Source organism: Parus major, chromosome 4, assembly GCF_001522545.3.
Source record: "Parus major isolate Abel chromosome 4, Parus_major1.1, whole genome shotgun sequence".
Taxonomy (NCBI): domain Eukaryota; kingdom Metazoa; phylum Chordata; class Aves; order Passeriformes; family Paridae; genus Parus; species Parus major.
In genome coordinates this window covers 52,649,563-52,673,665 of record NC_031771.1, presented here as the reverse complement: position 1 = coordinate 52,673,665, position 24,103 = coordinate 52,649,563, and the positions used below count along the sequence as shown (strand labels likewise).

Below are 24,103 nucleotides of genomic sequence, written 5' to 3'. Positions count from 1 at the left end.
AATCATACTTTATGGTAAAACTTTGTGAGACTCTAGGTAGCTCCACAGGAGCCTAAAAGTTTTACATGTGTGAAATCCATAATCTTAAAAATTTGATAGTGTCCCTTTGATATTGGATAAACCTTAGGTCTCTCAGCTTTAGATTAAGGATACATTTCTGAAATATTTACTACCAGTTGTAATGTTTATTATGGGTGTTGTTTCAGAGAGGTAATGAAGTTTGATCCTTAGCTGCCTTGGAGAAGTTGTACAAACACAGACATGGTCCTGTACCCCTTCCCTGCCAGCTCAAGTTTGCTTTAATCTTGTATTTAATTTGGAGACACTTTGGTTCTGATTTTGGCTAGACAACAACTAGAGAAGACTGCTAGCAGCTAAATAAAATCCCATGAACTAAAATATTGTGTAGTTACACTTAAAATGACCAAGTTGCTCTTTAGGCTGTTGTCCACTGTGAAATAAGAACACATTTGAAGCTTGAAAAATACAAGCTCAAATTCATCCAAGGGGAGTGTAAAAAAAAAAAAAAAAAGTATGAGGGTTTTCTTCATGTTTATTTAGCAAAACAATACAGAGTTTTCCCATTCTTTTGCTGCAAGTTCAAGTTTTTGTTCTCGCTTTATATTTACTTTTCTCCAGTATCCTCTTCTCTTTCCTACACTATTTTTGTGTTCTATTCATGACTTATTTTTGCACCTATCATAGCACAATCTTCTGTTCTTGTCTGAGTGCTAGCATCATCACTGCATTACTTGTTCCTGACAATCTCCACTTGCTTACAAGTAAATAACTAATGAACTTCACATTAGCTTGATAGTCAAAATTATCTATTTGCCAGTTTTTTAAAAATCATGTTTTCCACCCCACCTTTCATATATCATATCTACATAAAAACGAAAAGACAGGAGATTGGAGCATATTTTTGTTGCACCACTTCACTTCCAAGCACAATTCTGACTGGAAGCATTAGATTATCCTGGATTATAAATATGTGACAATATATAATAAACAAATAATACACAGAGCCAGCTGTCCATTTCAACAATTATTAATACTGCTACTTTTTCATCCTCATGAAAAATCATAGTAGAATAGAATCTGAAAATACTATTTTCTGATTGTCTAATTGTCTCAGACACTAAATACAGTACATCTAGATAATTCCTATTTAGTATGGGCTTAATCTGTTTTAAAATTTTCAGTAAAAATTTGGTTTGGGGAAAATGAAAAAAATACCATTATCATGTTTTGATTTACAAACCATTCTTTACTACCAGCTTTCCTGATTCATTAATCTTCCTTCCTGAAAATTAAGCCCTTTACTGTTTGTGAATATTAACTGAACATTTTGTTGCTTACAGAAATCTTTTAGTTTAGGGAAATTGACATGTCTTTCCTTTGTTTCAATTATTTATTTGGGGTGCAGTGTTTTGCTTGTTCATTTGTTTGTTTTAAAAATAGGAAACTTCACTTTTTTTCCCAAACTTCTTTTCATAGTTTATGTTTGCTTAAATTTATAGTTTTTGTTTTTTTTCCTTTAAATTTACAGCATGGTTTATTTACAGCATGTTTTAAGATTTATGTCCAAAACTGAACACTTTATCCTACTCATAAAAGCTGACAGAAGCTTAGATTAAATTTTACTAATCATTAGGAAATTAAGAATGTGTAATCTCCTTATGCAATATATACTTCATCAGAATTATCTGCATTTCTGTAGTGGAATCTCCTTTATCTTAAATTTAAGATGATATGTATTCATCTGCATATCCTTCTCAGGAGTACTGTTGCCCAGCTGGTCATTTTGCATTTATGCATTTGAAATTATTTTCTGAATGTCATGTTATGTTCATGTCTTCCTTAAAATTTACTAATTACATGTTTTCTCCAGTTTATCAAAATAATTTTGAATTGTCATTCTGCTTTGCAAGCTCCTTGCATCCCTTTCCATTCTGGTATCATCTGTTAATAGTTAATACTCAATTTTTCAATCACTAACGGAATCATTCAGTGGCATAAGAGTCTTAACAGCTTTTTAAAAGAGTGTACTTTCTTTAGACTCTCAGACTGACCATACTTTGCATATAGGTTTTGGACCATTTTACCCAGTTAAGTGTCCACGTTCCAGCAATTAGATTTAAGTAGATTGCTTAGGAGAATGTTATTGTGCATGATGGTAAATGGCCTGCTAATATTATCATCTATCATACTTTCCCCTTACCCAGAAGCTAGTTACATTGTCAAAGAAGGAAAATAGATTAGTTTATAATGTTTTTTCTTGATAAAGCTCTGTTGGCTATTTTTCTCTCACCTTACTGACCTCCAGTTATTTACAAATTGATGAGTCATTTGGTTCAGTATCTTTCAGGCATGCTGGCCTTGTAAAGCTCCAGTGATGTTCACAGAGCTGATTATGTTCATCGAGCTCGGATGTATCTGCATAGCACAGAGCTTTGTGCACAGCCATAGTCACTGTTACCATCCTCAGCTGGGAGTAGCAGCTTTTCCTTTTTTGATGTTCTGGATCCTCTTCTGAAGATGTTACCTATTATTATTGACTTTGATCTCCTTATGCTAATAGTTATGATCTTCTTAGCTTTTTGAGTATCCCTTTAGATTACCCTTCAAAGAGTAGAATGTTGCACAAAGAAATCCAGAGAAGAGAAAACTGGTTTTAGCTGCTGTCAGTATTTTCTGAAATGGCTGCAGCAATATTTTTGCTATTCCACTGACAAATGTTTCTAATTGTTTTTCTTTTAAAATATCATGTTGTTAAAATTTTTGCCCAGCTCCTTCCTCTGTGGGAATATTTTCCCTCAAAACTTTGGAAGTGGTTGACAGTTAATTCTGCAGCCACAGGGCACTCTGCAGGTTCATATTCCAGCAGTGATACCGGAGTGTGTCTGACAGGCCTTGTCTTCAGACAAATCCAGATCTTGGGAGCTCTCCCATGGAAGTGTTTAGATCACAAAGAGAGAGTTTCAATATGCTGGCAGGCAAGACACTCAGGAAAATCAATCTGAATGACTGAAAGATATGCTTCAAAGGTGGACATGTTGAAAATCAATGAACTTCCCCCAAAAAGGAATAAAAAATTATCTTGCTTATACTTAGAATGCTTCTCTTTGAAAACAAAGTATATTAAATTAAGACCAATTTAGATTTTGAATCAGATCTTTATAAAGTAGTTCAGCAATATGTAATGCTCTAAAAAATGATTTAGATTTTCTGAGAATTACTGTATTAAAATGATTTATTGTTTCTTCTCTTTCTGTCTTCTGCAGCACCAAGCACATTGCTGGTACTTGAAACAAATAATGAAAAGTACAGAATGGTTAACATTTCTATCTTCTGGTTTTTGTCTGCCTCGAGTTATATTTTTAAAGGACTTTAGTAGAGGCATAAAAGCAATATGTTGGAATAAGGGTTTTTTTTTTTTCTTTTCTGTTGCTTGCTAGAAACTTACAAATTCCTTTTGAAATCCTTTGTAAAGGGAGAAATGGGAGAAAAGAGTGAAAAGCATTTATACACAGAAGCTGATGTACTCCCCTTACACTCACTGAATTCTCCTTCTTGCATCAATGTAAAAACTGGAGTATCTTTGCATCTCCGTAAGAGCAAAGATGCCATTATCAGCATTTGAAAGCAGTGCAACAATCATATTTACTGAGCATTGTCTAAACAAATGGATCAAAAACTATAATGCTTTTGTAGGCGTGGGCATTTTTTGAAATTTTCCTTTGGGCTCACATTTTACAGTAAGAGAAGTCAGGAGAAACTTTGTTGGCTTCCACTTCAGCAGATTAACTCGGCTCTAGAATAGCATTTCTGAGAACAGAATTTGTCCTCTTGGTAACGGGCAAAAAGACACAGTAATCCCTTGCAGGGATTGTGCAGCAGAGACCCCAGGGATGAAGAGACTCAGCTGGACCCAGCCATATGGAAGAAACGATAGACTCCCTTGAGCATTTCCAAACTACACCTTGCTGAAGGCTTAGTCATCCCTGCTGGGGTTTCCCGTCTAATGAAAGACAAATCACTTTCACCTATTACTGGAGTCTCAAGAGCTGTTATAAATCGCATAGAACTGAATTCACAAGCAAGGAAGAAAAAAATGAGTTAAAATGTTAAGATGGACGTATTATTTTCCTTGGATTGCGGAAGATCCACTGACAATAAACAACACGTTGGGAAAATTTATTAGGAACATTGTGTGTGTATTAAGAATACAATTTTTTATTTATTTTTTATTGGAAGATGTTTTCTAAAGGAGCAGTGCTAATGTTGCTAATACTTGATGTATTTTAATGTGTGGAATAACACTTGCCCCTTTTATTTTATTTTCGAAAATAACCTATGAAAGATTTACACTAAATCTGCAACCAAAGAACATGCCACTACAATCCTTGTCCTCTTTCCCAGACAAGACCCTCGGTGAGACTCCCAAGACATTTCCAAGTGCAGTCAGCAGCGTTTCAGCCCCCTCCCTCTCCAGCTAAAACCCACACGAGCATCGCGAAGGACCCCGGTCCTGCTTCCTCCTCTCCCTTCTCCCTCGTGGAGCGCCTGACGCGCAGGCCAGGGCTGCGTGACAAACTCCGCGCAGCAACTCCACGCTCCGCCGGCGGGGAGTGGAGAGGGGAGTGGGAGTGGAGAGGGGAGTGGGAGTGGAGAGGGGAGTGGGAGTGGAGAGAGGAGTGGGAGTGGAGACGCGCTCCCCGGCCGGGCTGGGGGAACCTGCCTCCGCCTCCGCGCTCCCCCAACTTTCATTCATCGCCGGCGGCGGCGCGCACCCTCCGCCCCACGGCGGCCGTGCCGGGCGGGCCAGGGCCGTGCCGTGCCGGGCCGGGCCGGGGCCGTGCCGGGGCCGTGCCGGGCCGGGCCGGGGCCGTGCCGGGGCCGTGCCGGGGCCGTGCCGGGCTGGGCCGGGGCTGGGCCGGGCGGGCCGGGGCGGGCGGCGGCGCAGCCAGTGAGCGGGCGCGGGGCGCTGCGGGCGGGGCCGGGGGGGCGCGGCCAGGCCGGCCCTATATAGGGCGGTGCGTGGGGTGCTCCCGGCTCCGTGGGAGCGGGCGAGGGGCGCCGCACCGGGCAGGGCGGGGGGCGGCGGGCGGCCGCGTGGGGAGCTCTCGGCGAGGTGCCGGAGGCTCGTTCGGCTGCCGGCCGCGCTCGGGCAGCACTTTCGGCGGTCGGCGGCAGGCACCTTGCGGCGGGGAGGAGAGCCGGCCGGCCTGCGAGCGGCGGTGCTATCCCATTGTTCAGGCGGAAAGACTCGGGGTGCGAGGGAAGGAGCCCAGCGTGTCGCCTCCATTCTCCCGCTCCCCACCGCCCCCTCCGCCTTTTCCCTCCGCGCCGGAGGAGCGCCGCCGCCAGGGAGCCGAGGGCCGGGCTGTTCGGCACCAGCACCGACAGCTCAGGTGCACCGGCGGGATCGGGGAAAGAGGCGCCAACCCTTCCCGAGGCGCTGTGCCTCGGGGGGCTCAGGGAGAGGAGGAAAGTTGCTCCCTTTTCTGCAGTAAGCCCAGGAGCTGCTGAACTGGCCTCACCTGGAAGGACTGAGCAGTTTTCACCTCTTTCATCAGGTGCCTTTGCCGCAGCAAAGCCACGGTATCCGGGAGACCACGGGGAGCAGAATAACACCCCTCCCCGCCCCTCCCGCTCTCGCCGCACTTCGCTTGTTGTCTGCTCTGTCTCGCCGTGCTCCCGGGATCACAGGAGGATCTATAACTGTGATCTGTCACCGAGAAGAAGGTCGTGGATGAACTCCCTTCCAGCAGAGCAACGAATCACTTCTCGACTGCTTATTACTATCGTGTTCTAGGACCAGCCCTTTCCTGCTAAACTTGGCTTGGGAGCGTACAGCAGGAGGGGGCGCGGGGGGTGGAGAGCCAAGCCCAACAGCATCTTGTGTGTTTGACTTTTTTTTTTCCCCTCCCTCCTCCTTCCGTGAGACAGTTTGATGAATGCCTGCGAGAGGGGTATGATTTGCTGAGGCGCCTCTGGCAGGGCGGTGTGTGCGCGGTGTCAGCCCCGCCGCCGCCCCCCGTGGGGCTGTGAGCGGCCCGCGGCGGGGGACGCGCGTGGGAGCGGCTGCAGCGCTGCGCGGGCCGCCGCAAAGGAAGCGCTGCTGGGGCGGACGGGGCTCCGCGGCCTCTAGCCGGGGGCTCAGCGGGGAGTCACGGCTTTGAAAGGGACGAAGAAGGAGATAAGTAGCTCGCCCAACTCCGCCGCACCCTAAGCCCCTGGGTTTGCTTCGCCATCGCAGGGAGCGTGTGAAGACGAGACCCAAGTGCCGCCTCTCCCAGCCACCGACGGGGTAGCGAGGGACGGCCCGGGCGCGGCCCCGTGCCTAGCGAAGTTGCCTTCAGCCGCGGACCGGTGCCACCCGCCTCACTTTGCCGGGGTTGTTTTCTTGACTTGGCTGTGGATAGAAAAGACTTCGCAGTCTCCGCACCCTGAAAGTTGCCCGAGCGCTCCCCGCGGCGAGGAGGAGGGCGGCGCGCCCCGCGCCTCCCCGGGGCCGAGGCCGGTGGGCCCGGCTGGGCTGCAGCGGGCGGTGATGATGTGCGGCCGGGGGAAGCTCACCCTGTCCCTGGGGCTGCTGCTGGCGATGGCGGGCGCGGTGGCGCCGCAGCCGTGCCCCGCGCAGTGCTCCTGCTCGGGGAGCACCGTGGACTGTCACGGGCTGGCGCTGCGCGGCGTCCCGAGGAACATCCCCCGCAACACCGAGAGGCTGTAAGTAACCCGGCCGGGGCGGCGGCGAGCGCCCCTCGGCCCCCTGCTCCCTTCAGGGCTCCCGCCGGCTGTCGGGCTGAGGTGGCCCCCGGCGCCGGCCTGGTTTGGGGTCCCGACGCCCTTTGGGTGGGGGGTTTCTGCTCCCTTTTCCTACTGCCGGCCGTGCCCGTTTCACAGCGATGCGCGGAGACACGGAAGAGGTGGGCGCTGCTCCCAGCCGCTGCCTTTCATCCCGGGAAGCCGCGGTGAGCAGCGCGGTTCCCGCCTCCGCGGGGAGCGGGGGCGGGCACCGCCGCGGTAGGGGGGCGCCCCGGGGCGGCGGCGGAGCGGCCTCGTCCCCCGCCGGCGCCCATTTCCCGTCAAACTTGGCTATTACGGCTCGCCTTCCCCGGGGCAAAGCCGGGCCGCGGCCCCGCCGCGTTCCGCGGGCGTGGGCAGGGAGGCCCCGAGGCGCGCAGCGCTCCCTCCGCCGCGGTGGCCGGCGCGGAGGAGCGGGCGGGGGCGCGCTGCCGGCGCTGCCCCGGTGCCAGGCGCATCTGCCGGGGGCACGCCGGGCTGCGATAGCCGCACTCGCTGGGCGCTAAGTCGTGCCGCAGCGGTGATCCCTCCCTTCACCCGCGGCTGGGCTGTTTTCTAGATGTGGCCGGTTATTTATCATGTCAGGCTGCCTTTCAGAGGGGTTCTAAGAGTGGAAGTGGTGTGCCCATTATTTCTTACCCTCTGATAAGTCATTTAAATGTTGGCATGTGAACGCGCGTCTGGAGTGGTGAATTTCACTCAGGAAGAGTATCAGGGACACATTCCTCCTGAGACTCGTGTGGTTTCTTTACAGTGGTGTTTTGGCCATATGTGGTATAAAGCACTAAAAGAAAAAAATTCTATTTTTTTTTTTTTTTAGCTGGCTACCTTGGGAATGAGCTGTAATTGTTAGAATAGCTTCCATGTAATACCACTTCCTAAAGATTTATCTCATGGGCTGCCAAGTCTGGTTTTATTTGTAGTGATTGGAATTGAAGGACGTTTATATCTTAAACCCAAAAAGTTATGAAAAGGAGGCATATACTCCAGAAGAAAAAGTAGTATGGAAGTACGATCAGAAATGCTAGGGCCTAAATACAGGTTTCTGTTGCTTCTGAGCTTGCTTTGCATTCTGCAGTCAGTGTAGTTTCCTGTGCAGCAAGTGGAGAGGTTAGTTTTGATAAAACCTTATTTCACAGCTCTTACTCCAGCAGTATTAATGCTTGTTTGAAACCTAAGATTTGTTATAGGTAGTTAAGCCCTATGCCACCTTTTTAGCCGTATTGGGAAATCTGAAAATTGCTTGAAATGGTGCAAATTGTCTTTTTTTCAGTCACTTAGTTTTTGTAAATGTCAAATAAAGGTTGTAGCGTATATATAGATATTGCTATATGTACAAAGTTCTGTGGTTTTCTAAATGCAGCTATAACCCCATTAATAGAGCCTTGGATTCTTCTATTGCTAAATATTGTAGTTAAAGATGAGCATGAACTTTGTAATGGAAGGCAGAACTGACTTTCCAAGACGCTCTTGCTACAAAGTTTCAAACTACTGTTTTCGAGGTAAATTTTATTTCAACTGCTTGGAGATCAGGAACTCGCATGGTGTTAATTGTAAGAACGGTTTATTGCATTCATATATGTCTCTAAGCTTCTAAACATGCTGTGCCCATGAAAACAAAACAAATTAAAAATAGCTTTTGAATGTTTTAATTTTGCTGCTTACAAATTATTCTTCTTAGGGATCTTAATGGAAATAACATCACAAGAATCACGAAGACTGACTTTGCTGGTCTAAGGCACCTTCGAGTCCTGTAAGTTTTCTCTTTCTCAAATTGATAACTTTTAGGACTGATGCTACAGGTTGTAGTTACATTTCAGTTCATTAGCGGGATGGACTATCACTTTTTAACTACTGTACTACTGTATCTGGACCTAAAACTGATCTGCCATGTGTTATACACTGTTATGCACAAGTTGGCAATTCCCTTAAATAAAATTTGTTTAAATTTTTTAATCTCCCCTTAAGATTATAAGAACTTGAGGACTTAGTTTAGCACATAGCTTACAAATAAGAGTTGCCAAAATTGGTTGAATAACCATTGGAGTTACTTCAGTTTAAGGCTGTGAAATTTATAGTTCACACTGAAAATGGGTACTCTCAACCAGAACTATAAAAGAGTTAATTAAGAAAAAAGTTATTCCTTTACTGAATATAAAAGCAAGTCTCAGGTGATTATTATTGCTCTTCTGTAGTTTCTGGACAAAAAGGAACACTTTACCAGTGAAGTTGACGAAGGAATATTTTGGTTGGTTTGTTTGGGTGGGTTTTCTGTTTATTTGCTTAAAAAACCCCAAGCCTTCAAGCATTATTGAGGTTTTAAAATTTGGTGCAGTGTGTGGTTTTTGTGTGTGTGTGTGGTTTTTTTGGTATTTTGTTGCTTTCTGAAGTCAATATCTAACTACTTATTTGTTAAGGCCAATTTAATTTGAGCAAGTAGTCTTGTAAAATACTTTTCCTTTTCTCTGAAGTAAATATAACAGAAATTTTTAATTTTGTTACAAAACAGAGATACTCTTATGGTTGCAGTCCCTGTGCAGTCTTTCACTGATGTTTCTCCCAACACCACGATTCAGAGTTTTAGTTTTGTTATTCTCTCGTGAGACTACTATCACCTTCATGCTGTTGGACTGGGGTCTTACAGCTTGCCGAAGGGCAGGGATGTTTGTGCACACAGCGTGTAGGCATGTGCAGCTTTTAACTTGGGACTCTTTATGTAAATGAGCAAATGTTATATTGATTCCTGTTTCTTTTACCAAGAGTTATTTTCCTTCTTTTGGGTATGTGAGCCCATGTAAATTGCTGGTGACAGGGATACAGAAGGTTAAAGTGGATGTCACTCTAGAATAGCTTTTGGATTGTTTTAAAGAATATGTGGCTGCCTTTAAATGACCATTGTTAATGCAACAAGTTATGTCAGCAATACTAAAACTTACATATAAAATTTTTCTATATTTCAGTCAGCTCATGGAGAACAAGATTAGTACTATTGAGAGAGGAGCATTCCAGGATTTAAAAGAACTGGAGAGGCTGTAAGTATCTTGAATTCTAAAAGTATCAGCTTTTGGGGGGTCAAATTAATTGTGTGTCAAGGTACTCAAGTTTCAGGTTTTTTAATACTTTTTTTTGGTTTTAATTTGGGACTTCTAGTCTTACTGAGACACAAGAGAAGTAAGAAATTCTCAAGCAGTATTTAAGGGATTCTGCTGGGGGCAAGAGCATTCAAGAGCAGTCTGGATTCAAAGTGCAAACTGCAATTGTCCCATAGGAAATAGTTTAATACTATCAAATATTTTCCCTTTGATCTTGAATACACAGGGACTTTTGAGAACTCAAATGTACCAAAAGAAGCCTGTTCTCTGACCTGTAGTTTTATGTTTTATACGATGCCTTATTGGAAGTAACTACTGGCTACAGAGTGTTTTCTTATTACATAGCAGTGATTCAATTCTACTCCAGTTCTTATATGATGAAAGCTTTTACAAATGCTTAGAAAAAATATGAACTGTAAGTTTTCAAAAATAATTTGAATTTGTATTTTATAAAAAAATGAGTACTGTGGGAAGAGAAGATGGGGCAGCGATGAGAGGACCTTATCTGGTTAAGTTGAAGTACAAATTCCTGCTTGGTTGAAGGAAGTCCTAGAAAATGAGTAATTCCCCAAATTGTTTTCAGTATGTGCCTTCTTATTTTGTTACACTTCAAATGAAAATATTTTTAAAATATATTGTGCAGCTTGGGACAATCTGACTCATTAAAAACAGGATGCTGATTGTTGGACATAGTGTGGAGCCTGGAAAGTATAATATATATATATTCCTGTCGAACTTGACTTGTGTCTTCATTATTAGGCATCATGGTTGCATTTTCATTATATCACCTTTTCTTTATGCATAGCTCTGAGGTCTTTAGTGTTTTATTTGCTGCTTCTTTAACTTTATAAAAGTATTTCTACTTTACTCCATTGAAAACCAGCACTGGCCTGAACGTAGTTTGTCTTATTAGAGTTGCTTTGTATCCACAGCTGCTGGCTGTGAGTTTAAAACAAAAACCTCTGCAAACCATTATGGTTTGGTTGGTCATTTAGACAAAGCTGTTCAAGAGACTTAGTAGCCACTAGTGTAATTTTGATATTTCTATAATAGTTGAAATATTATGTACGTGAGATAATTACCTCATTTTTTCAAATAAATCAAAGTAACTTTTTGACCTAAAAAAGTAAGTGTTGTTATATAGTGCAACTTTTTAAAAATAAATTTTAGTGAGATCGATTGCTCTTTGGAAAAAAACTGGCTGTGCATTTCTAAGGCATATTAAAACACTTAATTCAGTGCTTTTTCACAATGTGTTTTCAACTTTGTACAAAGTATAGAGATTTAAAACAGCTTTTCCTGCTGAGGGATATATTGGAATAATATATACACATTCCTAAATTTGGATTATGGTGTCTAGATAAAAAAAATAAACAGCAGTGTAGTTCATATTGCAAAAGTAAATACACATTTATGAAAGATGAAAAAAACATTAAAAGAGGCACACTTTCACTGTGACTGTGATTTGACACTGAGATACCAAATCCTTACCAAGTCTTAAAAGTTTATCAGCAGCCTTATTTCTTAATTATTTCAAAGTAAGCTCCTGCTATGTGATTTATTAACAAATTTCAAAAAACCTTCAACACTCTGTTTTTATTTCTGAAGTACAGAATTGTTTTACCAGAGAAAAATGAACTTCAGTAGTTAAATTACTTATCTGATATGTTTGTGTTTTGCTGTTACATTGTTTAATTTTTTCTTTGGTTTTCCTTTGATAATTGGAACACAATAGATATTTCCATTTACATAAGATACTAGTTCTAAAGAGAAACTGTAATACTTTTGTGGGTTATGTTTGTTCACCCTTCAGCAGGCAAAGTAAGCTATCTGAAAATTTAGTAAGTTAGGTCTGAGGATAGGTTTTGTCTTCAGAGTTATATCCCAACTGCTCCAATTGTCAGTTTCTTTAATTTGCTGGAATTCAGTTCATGTTAGGTGTGTGGGTAAGTTGTGATTTGAATATATATATGCAGGATGTCTTTAAACTGCCCCAGCTGTTGTCTAAGAGCAAATATTTCATATTTGTGGGGGAAAGCTGGGAAAATTCTTGTTTACAACTGCCAAGTCCATCTGATGAAGGTGCATTGTTGTGTGACAGCCAATTCATCTCCTTGGGATTTTGAAATCCAAAATGATTTCTCAGGAAACCTCTGGGTACTTCATTCAAGTATTTTCTTTTATACATTAAACAGCAAGGACTTTAAAGCTGTTTTGCTTTTTTTTTTCCAATGTGTGAGTGTAGGGTGTCACATTTTCACTCCAAGTGTAATGTGCCAAGCTGCTGTCAAAGAATACCTGACACAGACCTTGTAGCATGCATCAGAGTATAAGAGAATGTCATTGCATCTTAAATGAACTCAATTTGGTTTATAATATTGTTTACATGTAATACAGTGTATGTTGAAATATCTTATGCTAGTGTATACAGGCTGAATTTTAAAAGAAATTTCCTTTTGTTCAGTACTCTCTAATGTGAACACAGGCTTTCACAGTAGTTTCTCTTTGGGAAAAAAGAAATGCCCATCTCTCTAAGTGAAGTGCTGGGGGTTTGCTTGTTTGTTTGGGTCATGTTTTTTGTTTGTTTCTTGGGTTTCTTGTTTGCTTTTAACTGGAGTTTCAGTTAAATTTTATTTTTAAACTAGTAACTCTGATTTACAAGGAACTGTTTGGTTGGTTAATGAGTTACTTGTGAATAGTCATTTATAGGTCTTATAATTCAAAAAACGCTGGATATCCTCAGTTCCCTTTAATGAAAGATCTGAAATGCTTTGCAAAATTAATCTGAGAAGAAACATTTGACCTCCTCAGAAAAGGTCTGCTTAAGATTGATTTTTATGAAATTCATAAAAATCTGTCAGGTGGTTCCTCCTATAGCTTAATAAAATAACATATCTCTAGTGCACTATGTAGATTAGTATGTACACAAAGCTATTTAGACCTAATATGCTTCACAATGGGAATTTGTGCCACACCACTGTAATTGTAGAAATGCAGTGGAACCCAAGGCTACCGTAAATACTCTGTAAAAAGTGATTATTACTATAGCAGCCTGAATTAAAGTAAGTTTTCAGTTTGCAATAAATGATTGTGTAGCTATGCCTGCTACTTAAGAAATAGGAGGGAAATACAAGGTGGAAGTTAGTAAGTTTTTAGGTTTGTGAAAACTTTAGTGGCTGGAGAAACTCTGGTGAAGTTGATATTGCTGCAAGCCTTTTAGATGGGTACTTCTGTGAGAAGTCTTCAAATACATGATTACACTGCAGTGTTCACATAGTTCTAAACTCTGACAGTCTTGAAGGCTCTTAAGGGCTGAACTCTTACAGCTCCAGTTCAAGCCAGTTTTGTGCAACTCTGCCTGAGCTGGCAAGTCTGCCACAAATACGGTTTTCTTCACAGACTGGATACTGAACAGAAGAATTGCATGGTTTGTCTTGTTGTGTAGATACTCTCTCTGCTGAAACAACCCTCTTTGGTTGAAAACTGGGCTGTATGCATTGAAGTTTGGTTGGGACAGCTTGTACCTTTGAGTACATCCTGAAGCTGTGCTAAAAACTCTTGGACTAATTACAGTCTTGACATCTGCAATAATTACAGTATTTAACATCTGGAAGACTTTCTTAAGTAACTAGTAACTTATATGAGCCCAAGTTCTTAAGCAGGGCCTCTAAAAAGTATATGGTTGTTCAGTACAGGGCAAGTCCCATAGAGAAAGGATTGGATGTGGCCTCTTAGGTTTGTGAACCTCTCTTACAGAGACCACAGTCATGTGTCGTGGTTTTCAATATGCTTCATGGCAGGAAGATGAAAAAGGGTCAGGACATGGAGGATTTTCACAACACTTATGGATTTCCAGACCACTGCTTATTATGGGAAACAAAACCTTTTGAAACAATTCCTTATGAGAATGTGAAATTAAACACTTTTCTTCTTTCTTCATAAAGCTGTCATCTTGGGTGTGATGTTTATAATAGCTTGACATAGTATCTTAAGAAAGCAAGATAAAGATAAACTGAAAGTTTCCACTATATGAAAACTGACACTGTTAGACACAGTTTTAAAAATTATTTTTAGTAAGTGTAGGCCATTGTTATCCCCAGGTTCACCTCATTCTCTCATGGGGCAAATACTGCTCAAAATATGCCAGTGTTTTTATAAGTCATTCTCATCTGAAGGGAAGTATAAAATTTTGTTGATGACAGCTGCCATAGAATGTTGAACCAGTTCTGTAAGAAGCTACTTGCATCTAAAATTTCCTTACAGTTCTGTGTTCTCCAGAAATAGAGGATTGTCAGGTTTTTGAGGGCTAAATATACTCTTCACTTGTTTACAGAGAAGAACAGTTACCTTTTCATTTATAAAAAAAATATAATTGGCTGATAGGAAAACTTTTCATCAGAATTTTTCCTAATATGTTTTTTTTAAGTCTGAAAGTTGGGATTCCAGCTCTTACTATGCTAGGGCTATGATATGGAACAAGTGTCAGAACAGGAAGAGTTTACAGCAATAGTTTCAAAACTGCTCACTTTTTTTTTCTTCCTGTATTTATGAATAATCCATTGAGGGAGAAGTATGTCCCTAAAATGCTAATTTAGAGGCTGATTCTGCAGACATTTACCATGTGAATAACTTGGTTTGCATGAGTAGTCTCACTGATTACTCCTGTGAGAAAGGTTACTTGTGTGGCATAAAAAGTTTCCAGGCCAAGCCACTATATTTGTGATATTTTAATTAACAGATTTTATTTTTAAAATATCCATTTATTATGTTAACAGTTCTAAAGTGTTACCTGTGTAGACTTAAAAAAGCCAGAGTGTGAAAAAAACCAAACAAAACAAACCAACCCAAAACCCCACAAACAAAGGAGAAATAAAGCACCAATCCCCCCACCAAACCTATTTCTGCTGGAAACTAGTAGATGAACTGTTACTCTCAAAGGAATAACTTCAGCTTCTGAGTTGGTGTCTGTGCTAAATACCCCCCATACCTCCTCAATAGACAGCCCCCCTGAGCTACATGATGTAAGCTGAAATCAGGAGTTCAAGAGAAAAGTGCTGTAAGGGTTGAACATCAATTTGGTACATGAAGTAGCTTTTAAACTGAAAGCTATCTGTTGTATTTTTGTTTCTTACCATGTGTTACTGATGTAGGAAATAGTTCAAGAATTAAATGTTTTGTTACAGTTCATTGGTTTTTCTAAATTTTTGCAACGTTGTTCTAAAATGACAAACTGAAGAATTGTACCTACTTGCTATTTATTTGGGCTCCATCTCCACAAATACATTAAAACAATTTATTCAAAGTTAACATGAAGAGAGCACTTACTTAGGTGTATACTTACAAGTGTTTGAGTAGTACTGAAAGTCAGTATTGTTTTGTACATGCTGTGGATGAAAAATTCAAAACTTACAGATGTGCTGTAGCAAAGAAGGAAAAGTATTTTTCAGCTGCTTAGTTTCAAGTAAAAGTTCTTTTTACTTAGTAAACAAACCGTATTAGTAGGTGGATTTCTTTACAGGATACAAATCAGTATGTGAAATTACCCTGTACAGCTTCAGATGCAGCAAGGGCTTAATTATAACCTCAATAAAGGAGATCATCTTGTCAAAAATACTAAATGAGCTTCAGGAAAATAAAGTAGGGTTCAGCTGTATTTTATGTATTACAGGGTTAGAGCTATCTGTTTGAGCTCTTAGTCAGATAAACATGGTAAACTATTACACTGCATTAGTAGGCTCTGAAATGATAGTCAAAACTGACTTAGGAGTTAACATGATCTCTGAATGTGTGGGATTTTATAGAGCATCTCATCTTACAAAGTCATTCATTGCAGGGTAGACTAAGAAATAAAATGTTCCATCAAGGGTAGAAACAAATGCAGTTTGTCTTGGGCATAACTGCCCAGCAGGCCTGGGCATTTATCAAGGGCATTAACAGCTGCTTCAAAATAGACTAGATAAACAAGTACTGTTGTTTCTGTCTAGTCTAGAAAAGGGCTATATTATGTGTGTGCTCTTTCTTAGGGTGCAGACTCAGTGAATCACTGATGGGGAAACAACATGCTGTCCAGAGATTAAAAGAAGCCTATGCTTACTTTATGTATTGATGTGTGGCATGAGATGGCAGTTTTATTCCAAATTGACTTACCTGTTAATAAGATGTAAGTTCCAAATAGGAAAATACTTTTAAAAGAGGAATGACAATATTTTCTGTGATTCTTTAAATGGGAGCTGCATCAATAAAATAACCCTAGAATAGAAGGTTTGGGCTAAACTTTTTCTTTTTGAGTTTTGAATCTGATAGTAAATAGTCATTTCAGTTACAGAAGAGAAGTGTTAGAAACCTCAGATTTTTCTTTTGTGAAGCTATATGATCAAAATTTAGGAGCAAGTACTTCTGGAAAAGATGTTAAATGTCATCTGTTCTTATGATGGGGTTTTGGTTTTTTAGCCGAACCAAAATGACTTTTTTTTTTTTCCCCCCCCACAATTTATAGATACTTAGGGGTAAAGGCTAATGTGGAGTTTTAGACTCCCTGGCAAAAACTGTGTTAGCAGTGGAACTGCTATTCCAGGAATCATATATATTGCTATCAGCCCAAAAAGTACAGCTGATAAATGAACAATATTTCATCTTGTGCTTGAATATAAATTTTGTCAATGAAATAAATCAGTTTTCTAGCAATAAGACCTTGTGTTGAATAGTATAGAAGTTGTACTGAGCTCTTAGACTGAGTTCTTAGCTCTTTAGCTGAAAGTTAGTCTCCAGTTTCTTTTCTTAGTGAATGCTGGTCTGCATTGTGGCGTGTAAGTTTATTACGGAAGCCCGAGAACTGATTTTTTTCATTTGGGGTACATTCTGAGCAGTTCTGACTGCTGCTGCTGGGGAAGTCCAGGTTTGACTGCCTAAAACCTGTGGGTTATTCATGTGCTTGTTTTTTAAGGCTGCTTACGCTTGCCCTCCCTCCTTCTGTGTGGCTTCAGTCAGAGTAAGTGAGCATTTGAGAGCTGATACCTTCACACAGGTGTGTCATAGGATGTGGATGTGCCAGGTGTGGCATAGAGTGATGAGCTCAGGTAGAGAGTACTTGGTTTTGAACAGCCCTGAAGGGGGCGAACAGTTATTCCTTGTTAATCATGGATGTGAAAAATCCTTTTAGCTATCCTCACATAGGGCAGTGCACCACACATTCCTCCTCTCAGAATGTGGAGGAGACCACGAAGCCTGCAGTGTTAATCAATTACCAGCAGAATGTGGGACTATGTTGCATGAGTTATATTGGCCACGTGTATTTATGTGGTTCAAGAAAAAGAATTAAAAAATTCTTCTGTAGTTACCCTGAATTAGCAGGCTTTTGTGACAGCAACATCAAATGTCTTCTTTAAAAATGTCTGTTGAATCAGAGGTAGACAAAGGCTGATTTTGAATACAATATTTAAAAATATGCAGTGTTCTAAAGGAATTTTTAAAAATCAAATTATAGCTACATTTTGATTGCAGAACATTACAAAATATTTGATAAAACTCTAATTCCAAAGTCCTTATAAAAGTCTTGTCAATACCCACTATTTATTTTTATTATATTTTATTCATCTGAGTGTCTTTTCTCATGGGATTCCTTTTATAGGTCTAGAAGTCAAATTGCAGTGAGAAGTCCTGTTTGCTCTTTGCAGACCTTTTTACAAATTCCAGGGCAAGAAGGCTGTTTATTTTTCCCACATCTGTTTTGTGCTCATCCTTTGTGGCATTGTTTGCTGGATGCTCTTCTTTCTTGCTTCCTCTGAAATGGGTAATTTGCACTGTTGCAAAATGGTGAAACTAAATCTGATTCTGCAGAGCTGTTGTGCCAATGTTTTTGTTTCAAATGGTATTTTGTTTTCAGAAGCTATTTTAAATGGTTTCTGTGGAGCACTGATATTAAACTTAATGCTATACATTTTAGTTTTACTCTGTAAAAATCATATTTATTTTTTGCAGAACAAGTCCACTATTTTTTCTAAATACTGATTTAATATTAGGTGGCCACAAGTGAAAATTGACTTGTCAGTACATTTTAATATAGCATATTTGGAACATTTTCTAAGAGGCTCCTTATTTTGACTGTAGAAACCACACTTCTATCTGGTGTTTTACAGATAAACTCCAAAATGTATGAGGGATTTGGCTGTAACTTCAGTGACCTGTACTGCTATATTACCTCATTTACTATGAAGAGCCTGGTTGAAACTTCATCAGAAGAAATGTTTTATTTTCCTATTTTCTTTCATAGTATGTAGTTCATTGTGCTGGCTTGTCTTTAATATTAGTCTAGACTGATAATCAAATGCAACATGGCAAAGTCTCCATTTTTTTTAAGGTACACCAGGCTTTCTGACTTTAGTTTGGCAGGATGTCTCTTCATGTGCTTTAGAAAAATACTTAAATGAAAATTTAGTTACTGTGGTAACTTCATGCCAGAAAGATAGTTACAAGCCTATCAGGACTATCTGCTGGCCTTTCTCGTCTATCTAACAAATCTGGTCAAACTCTAGCTAAATTCCACCTACTAGATCAGCTTCATATCCTCTCTTGATTTTTTTTGTTTTCTTTCTTGGAAGTAATCCCAAGTATTGTCAAAATCATTCTTGCTTCATCTGCTATTTGAATCTCTGTTACTCTATGGGGGTTTTATAACTTCTGTTTCCTTCTTCATGGTGTACTTTATAGAATGGAATCCAATGAGTGAGATTCACAAGATTGTGGAGGCCTGAAGAAGTCTCTAGATTGTCTAATCCCTTGCTGCAGTTTAACTCAAGGTCCATCAGGGCAGGTGACTGAGGGCTGTTTCCAGTTGGTTTTTGAATGTCTCCAGCAGTGGAAAGTCAGCAGCCTCTCTGGGGAACCTTCTCTAGTGTGTGACCACCCTCACAGTCAAACACTTAAGTTGAAATACAGTTCTCCTATACTTTGGTTTGTACCCATTGCCTCTTGTCCTTTCACTGTGCACCCCTGAGAAGAGTCTGGCTCTGTTCTCCTTAGTTGGGATGGAAACACATTTATTTACACACACGAAGTATTATACACATCAAGATATCTGAGACTTTTCTTCTTCAGACTAAACAGTCCCAGCTCTCTTGACTACTTCCAGTGTGACAGGTGCTTCAATCTGCCTCCTTAGTCACCTTAACAGCTCTTCCCTGGACTTGGTCCAGGATATCCCTGTCTCTTGTAGTGGAGAGTCCAGCATTGGGCACAGCTCTCCAGGTATCTCACCAGTGCTGATTTTAGGGATGCCTTGACCTGCTGGCAACTAACTTATGATTACAGCCCAGGATTCTGTTGGTCTTCTGTGCAAGGGCACATTGCTGGGTTCATTATAATTTCTTATTCTCCTGCACCCTAGGCTGTTCTCTGTGGTGGTTCTTCCAACTGGTGGTTCTCCAGTGTGTGCTGGTGCATGGAGTTAATCTTCTCCAGGTTCAGGGCTTTCCATTTCATTTTTGTTGCCCTTCCCAAGTTTCCTTTTCAAACAATTCTCCAGCCTGTCCTTGTTACTCTGACAGGCAAGTGCACACACCTAGTGCATCAGTCATTCTTTCCAGTTTGGTGTCATCTGCAAATATGCTGAGGGTGGAATGTGTCCCATTTTCCAGGTTGTGAATGAAGTTTTGAACAGTATTAGTTCCATTACTGGCCTCTACTGCTTGTGACTGTTCTCCAAAAGGACTTTGTGCCCCTGACTGCAGCTCTTTGAACCTGGCACTTCAGACAATTTTCAGTCCACCTCACAATCTGCTTTTGTAGTCTGTGCTCTATCAGTTTGTCTGTGAGGACAAGCATTATGAATGGCAGTGTCAGAAGCTGTACTGAAGTCAAGATAAACATCTACTACCAAGTTCCTTATTCATTGTAGGAGGCTACCAGGCTGGTCAGGCATCATTTTCCTAGTGTTAAATCCATGCTGACCACTCCCAGTCATCATCTTGTCCTTACTGTATCTAGAATAGAAACAGCTTCTGTTTTGACCTGTTGCCTTCCCAGACATTGAGATGAGGCTTCCTAGCTTGCAGTTTCCTGGCTTTTACAGTGTTTTTAATGCTTTTTGGTGCTGTAGGCAGAATTAATATGTATAATGACCAAATTTTTATAGAAATATCCTTTCTGTTGAAACAGTAAGGAATACAGAAAACAACATCCTTGATTTCTGTCTTTTCTTCCTAGTGAAAAAAATGCTTTAAAAAGGCAAAGTGAGTTATAGGCTCTTGACAGCACAAAATACTGTTCTGCATAATGTAGGGAGAATTGATTGGGCTAGGAGTGGAGTGTGGTAATTTTGGACTTGACATCAAACTCATGAGAGAAGAAAATGAAAGACAGAAAATACGTTGGGTTTCAAGTAGTATAGTTGAGAAGTACCTTTCACTGCTTCATACACAAGTAAGAAACTGAGTTTGCAGTATTGTCCTGCCACTGTTCAGAATTTTTTTCTTACTGCAACAGGTATCTAATTTATATTTGAAATTAAATGGGGAATAACTTACATGTCTTTTTTAGGTAGTCATTATTTAGCCTGGGAAATGGAGTCCTGCTTTTAAGTCATTCTTGACCTGGGTAAAACCTTCTTGGCCATCCAAATGCTGTAAGAACAACCTTGAACTTCTCAGATTCCAGTTTTTACTCATGTGGTTGGTAAACTTGATATCGTTAGGCTTAATGAGATTATGAGTAGAGAAATTCTCTTTGCAGAGAGTTCTTAATGGAAAAACTGGCACAATCTTTTGCTTAGCTCTTAGTTCTTGGGTTTTCCTCTCACTTGATGACATGCAAGTCACATTCACAGACAGCAGTTGCCAGATATGTTGAAGTTCAGCAGATTGTGGCTTTGGACATGGATGCAAAAGTATTTTCTGCCTCTGGCAGATATAACACAATGTTTTTTGTAGAAAAGTAGTGATTTTCCTTCCTTTCAGCTGTAAGTCTAAGTTAAGCTCTCTATAATTTCTCTGTTGAGGCAATAGGAATCACTGTTCCTGATGTCTGTTATTCTGATCCTATACATTAGCGTTAGATTTTTAGGATATCATACTTAACCCAGCCCATGGAGATGATTTGGGTGCTGTGCACTAGTGTTCTGTTTTGAGATACTTGGATAATTTTGTAGGTGGCTTCTGTATTTCCTGAGCTCATAAAGCCTGAACTGATGTTAGACCTTCCCAATGGATGCATATCCCTCTAACATCTTGGAACTACTCTAAGGAGCCTTGCAGGCTCAGTTGTGAGCAGGAAGTGCTCCTGTGTGAACATGCAGAGGTTTAATTACTGACATGTTCTTCTATTTTAAATTGAAATGTAATGTAAACAGGCTTTTATGCTTTTAAAGTTTATATATATTTTGCAAATGAGCTTCACTGAGCTGTTACATGCTATTTTTGAATGTGTGTAATAGTTATTTCCTCTGCTGACAAACAGAAGGTGTAGATAAGTTCATTTTGAAGAATACAATTTCCAGGCTGTATGGTGCTGTGTGCTACTATGTGCAGTTAGTGCATTTACTTCTCTTGGCTAACTTTGAAGGAGGAATGAAAAATAATGAATGATACTGTCAATGTAGTGTGAGTTGGAAGCAATCAATCCTTTTTCCTGAAGCAGTGGTGGTAGAATAAAATGTATCTGTGCCTGTATTTAGAGTTTTGGAAGGCTCTCATTCTCTATGCATCCAATGGGATAGACTGTTTCTAATTAAAGAGCACAGCTGATCTATAACTTACTTGAAACAGCTTTTAACTTCAATAAGTTTTCAGGTTATCTTTGAGGGCTTCTTTTGTCCTACAGAATCTACAGGTAGAATTGCTTCTGCTTGAACTAAAACCCATTGGAAAATTACTTAGGTGGGACACAATAGCAGCCTTCTTCCAGTACTTGTAAGGTGGTTATGAAAAACCTCAAGCCAGGCTTGTTGCTCTGGTAAGCCAACAAGCATAAATCAAATTGGGAAGTGTAACTGCACATAAGGGCAAAACTTCTTCACTGCAAGGACAGTCAAGTACAAAAACAACTCATTTTTCCAGAGTGGCTCTACAGTCTCCTACACCTTCTCTGGCTGTATGTAGTTGATATAGTGGGATCAGAAACAAGTTACAGTGAAGGCTGTAGCAAGTCTGAAACAAATGGGTGTGAATTATAGCAATTGCAGATGATTACATTGTCCCCAGTGCAATCAAGGTATTTTTTTTTTCTCTCTTCCTCCTCCATGCTTGATTGCTACTGGATCATAGTTATTGTGGTGTGAAAACTTGAGAGAGACATCAGGATGGACTTGTGGCATGGCCAGACATCAATGGGTTGGGATATGTTGCTACTGGGAATGTAATGTGCTCTCCCTGCACTGTACCTCTATCTGCTGTCATCTACATATACTCTCGCTGCATGCAGAAGACAAGTAAAATTCAGATGTATACTAATTTCAACTAAAATAGCCTGTTGTTCAGAACCACTAGCTTAAATCAAGCCACATTTTTTTGCTTACCTTAATTTTGTCTGGTTCAAAGAGTTACTTATTCTTTGTTGGGTCTTTCTTTTTGTCTGCCTGTTGGTATTGAGCTGCCTTTGAGTATTTTCACCATCTCATTTGTCAAAGGTATTTTTAATTTGTCTTTAATTCCTTTTGAAAACTTCAACCATCATTTTACTTTGAAGATGCTTTTCTAGTCTTTACTGTGTCTAGAAGACTGAGCTCTGGGAGTTTTAAACTCTGAAGTATTTGAAATACTTTGTATACTTTAGGTATGTGGACTTTGCTTGAATTCATTGTGAAGAGCTCAAAAACTTACCGAAGTTTGCCCAATCTCTTTCTAAAGATGCATTCAGCAACAGAAGAAAAAAATTACATGTATTTAAATTGTAACTTGAAATATATTATATTGGTGCCTCATCTGTTTATTTCTGGACACTACCAAAGGACTTTACAGTCCAAGTTATTACAAAGTTAAAATAGATTTTCCAGTACATTTTCTGTTGCTTATACCACTAATGCTTCATCTGCTCTGAGCTCTCTGCTTGAGAAACACAAATACTTGTTGCTCAGTTGGAAAACTGAATAGTCACAGTATGGAATATCTCATCACTGTTCCTTCAGTGCTTCACTTTGAGCTTCATGTCAGTTCTGGTTCGGTTGGTGAAAATTCTCGCATTGCCCCAGGGAAATCATGGCCTGCTAGGTAACTGTGCGAAGTGTCTGCCACCACACATTGGAAGGAGGTGTAGTGGAATGTTTATGGGTGTTTTTACTCAAAGTAGCTGTAGTTCTTTAAAACCTGCAGTCTTGGATTCCATGATCCACTGTGCTTACCTTGGGTTTCAGTTTGAGAGAAAAACGGGATCATATCTTTTTCACTCACTCTGACTCCAGACAAAATTAAGCATCAGGTCACCTGAAAAAGTGGAGATGTTGGGGAACCATATAAAATAGTGAGCCATTTTAAAATAGTAATGTATTTTCTGGACTCATTGTATGGCTCTTGCCAAACATTACAAACTCTTCATGGTGACTGTTGAATGGGAGACTGTTGTGTACTGTGATACTAGGCTGTTGTTTCAGACTTGCTCTGCATAGTTTTTTCCCATTCACTTATGCTTTCATATAGTTTTTTAGAGAACTACCTACTGTAGTCTTGAAAAATACATTTCAGTGAAGTCTAGTTCATAAAATCTCCATATAGAAAACTCAAGCAAATTGACTCTTTCAAGAGCATTTGCTATAACTTGTAATATGTAAAGAGTAGCTGAAGTATCTTCTTGAAGTATAGTAAAAGATGTATTTCCCACTATGTCCTTCATGAAAATTACTATTGTTTAATCTTCTTGGTCACAGGCACTAAGGAATACTCAATTTTTTTGCTAGAGAGAGCTTAGTACTAAAAGAATATTCAGTGAGTGGGATAAAGCTATTCAAAATAAAAGATACAAAATGCAGGATTCATAAGGGCTCAGTAATTTAACTTGGTGTATTCCCTCAATCTGCGTAGTGCTTAAAGAACAAATATTTTAGTCTTGTGAAAGGCAAAGTAAATTCATGTGTTGAAACACTAATTTGAAGTTCCAAGCTCACAGGGTAGAAACTGTTGAGACATGAGGGTAGAGCTATTTATTGCTAGTTTAATTAATACAACTAGATTTATTGTCCATAACTTAGATTTGAAAGTGCTGTGGAATGGCAGATGCAT

The 24,103-nt window shown here is 40.3% G+C and overlaps 1 protein-coding gene across 12 annotated transcripts in view; it reads left to right on the top strand.

The window, feature by feature from the left end:
- The first annotated feature begins 6,276 nt into the window (after positions 1-6,276).
- The window catches only part of SLIT2 (slit guidance ligand 2), a 260,141-nt gene continuing 242,314 nt past the window's right edge, over positions 6,277-24,103 (top strand). For 11 of the 12 annotated variants that reach the window (XM_015625541.3, XM_033513635.1, XM_033513633.1 and 8 more), the window contains exons 1-3: positions 6,533-6,732; positions 8,492-8,563; positions 9,771-9,842. In XM_015625541.3, the coding sequence (XP_015481027.1) occupies positions 6,557-6,732; positions 8,492-8,563; positions 9,771-9,842 (320 nt within the window). In that variant the 5' untranslated portion in view covers positions 6,533-6,556. Of the gene's footprint in view, positions 6,733-8,491; positions 8,564-9,770; positions 9,843-24,103 lie in introns of all 12 variants that reach the window. The other variant, XM_015625539.3, reaches the window with a different exon arrangement.